General features: G+C 61.3%; 1 protein-coding gene across 3 annotated transcripts in view; it reads left to right on the forward strand.

Moving 5' to 3' along the window:
• The window catches only part of BRD4 (bromodomain containing 4), a 52810-nt gene extending 51822 nt beyond the window's left edge, over positions 1-988 (forward strand). For all 3 annotated transcript variants that reach the window (XM_009322787.1, XM_009322788.1, XM_009322789.1), the window contains 3 exons: positions 273-385; positions 493-650; positions 914-988. In XM_009322787.1, coding sequence (XP_009321062.1) covers positions 273-385; positions 493-570 — 191 coding nt within the window. In that variant the 3' untranslated portion in view covers positions 571-650; positions 914-988. The remainder of the gene's footprint in view (positions 1-272; positions 386-492; positions 651-913) is intronic.
• The last annotated feature ends 236 nt before the right edge of the window (positions 989-1224 follow it).

Below are 1224 nucleotides of genomic sequence, written 5' to 3' on the forward strand. Positions count from 1 at the left end.
ACACCCGCACCCCACAAACGGGCGTCGCCAAGGCAGGACGAGCCCCCGCGCAGCCTTGGAGCATCTTCTGCTCCCCGGCGTTGGCTCGCGGCAGCGCTGAGTTTTGGAGGAGGTGGCTGGGGTCCGTTGGGGACGTCCCAGGGCCGCCCCGGTTCAGCCGGGAAGAGGGCTTGTCCCACGGGGCGATGGCGTGCGCCGACCGGCTTTTTCGGGTGATGTTTGGCGTGCCGATGGTGACGACGGTTAACTGATTGATGCCAAACTGTTCCCAGGTCACTTGAGGGAAGCCCCTTCCCCTCTCATGATGCATTCCCCACAGATGCCGCAGTTCCAGGGTTTGGTCCACCAGTCGCCACCTCAACAAACTATCCAGCCAAAAAAACAGGTAAAAAGGAAAGCAGAGCACCCAACCGCGGGGGTCCCAGCCAACGGGGACCATCATCTTTCCGCCACCGGCTTGGACCCTTTTCTTTTTTTTTCCCCGTGGCAGAGAAGAAGGGCCCCCCCCTTCGTCCAATCTCAACCCATGGTGGTGAAGGAGGACAAGATGCATTCGCCCGTCATCCGTAACGAGACCTTCAGTCCCCCGTTGCGGCAAGATCCGCCGAAACACCCGGAGAGCATCAAACCGCCCGCGCACATCCCGCAACGTGAGTCTGGGGACACGACGGTTCCTCCGTACCCCCCATTTCGGTGGCAGAGACCCCCATCACCTCCCTATTTCGGTGGCAGAGACCCCCCATCACCCCCTGTTTCGGTGGTGGAGACCCCATCACCCCTTATTTTGGTGGCTGCGCCGCCATGACCCCCCCATTTCGGTGTGGAGATCCCCATCGCCCCCGGGTGGTTCCCCCTTGCCGTGGGGCTCCTGGGGGACCCCCCACAACCTCTGACAGGAGCCGCTGGTTTTTAGGGACGGAGATGAAACCCATGGAGGGGGGACGACCCGTCATCAGACCCCCGGAGCCTGTTAAACAGCCGCCGGGTGTGCAGGAGAAAGATCGGCAGAAACAGGAGCCGAAAACACCCGTCGCCCCCAAAAAGGTAACGTACCCTGGCGAAAACTGGGAAGAAACCTCCCAAAATTCAGAACTAAACCTCCCAAAATGAAGCAGGGCCGTGTTGGCCGCCTGAATCTTGGAGTACGGCCAAGATTTGGTGGAAAGCGCCCGATGGAAGTTGGAGAGGTAGAGAGGGGATCCCCCACCGAGCCGGGGGACGGGG

Source organism: Pygoscelis adeliae, unplaced genomic scaffold (assembly GCF_000699105.1).
Source record: "Pygoscelis adeliae isolate BGI_AS28 unplaced genomic scaffold, ASM69910v1 Scaffold434, whole genome shotgun sequence".
NCBI lineage: Eukaryota > Metazoa > Chordata > Aves > Sphenisciformes > Spheniscidae > Pygoscelis > Pygoscelis adeliae.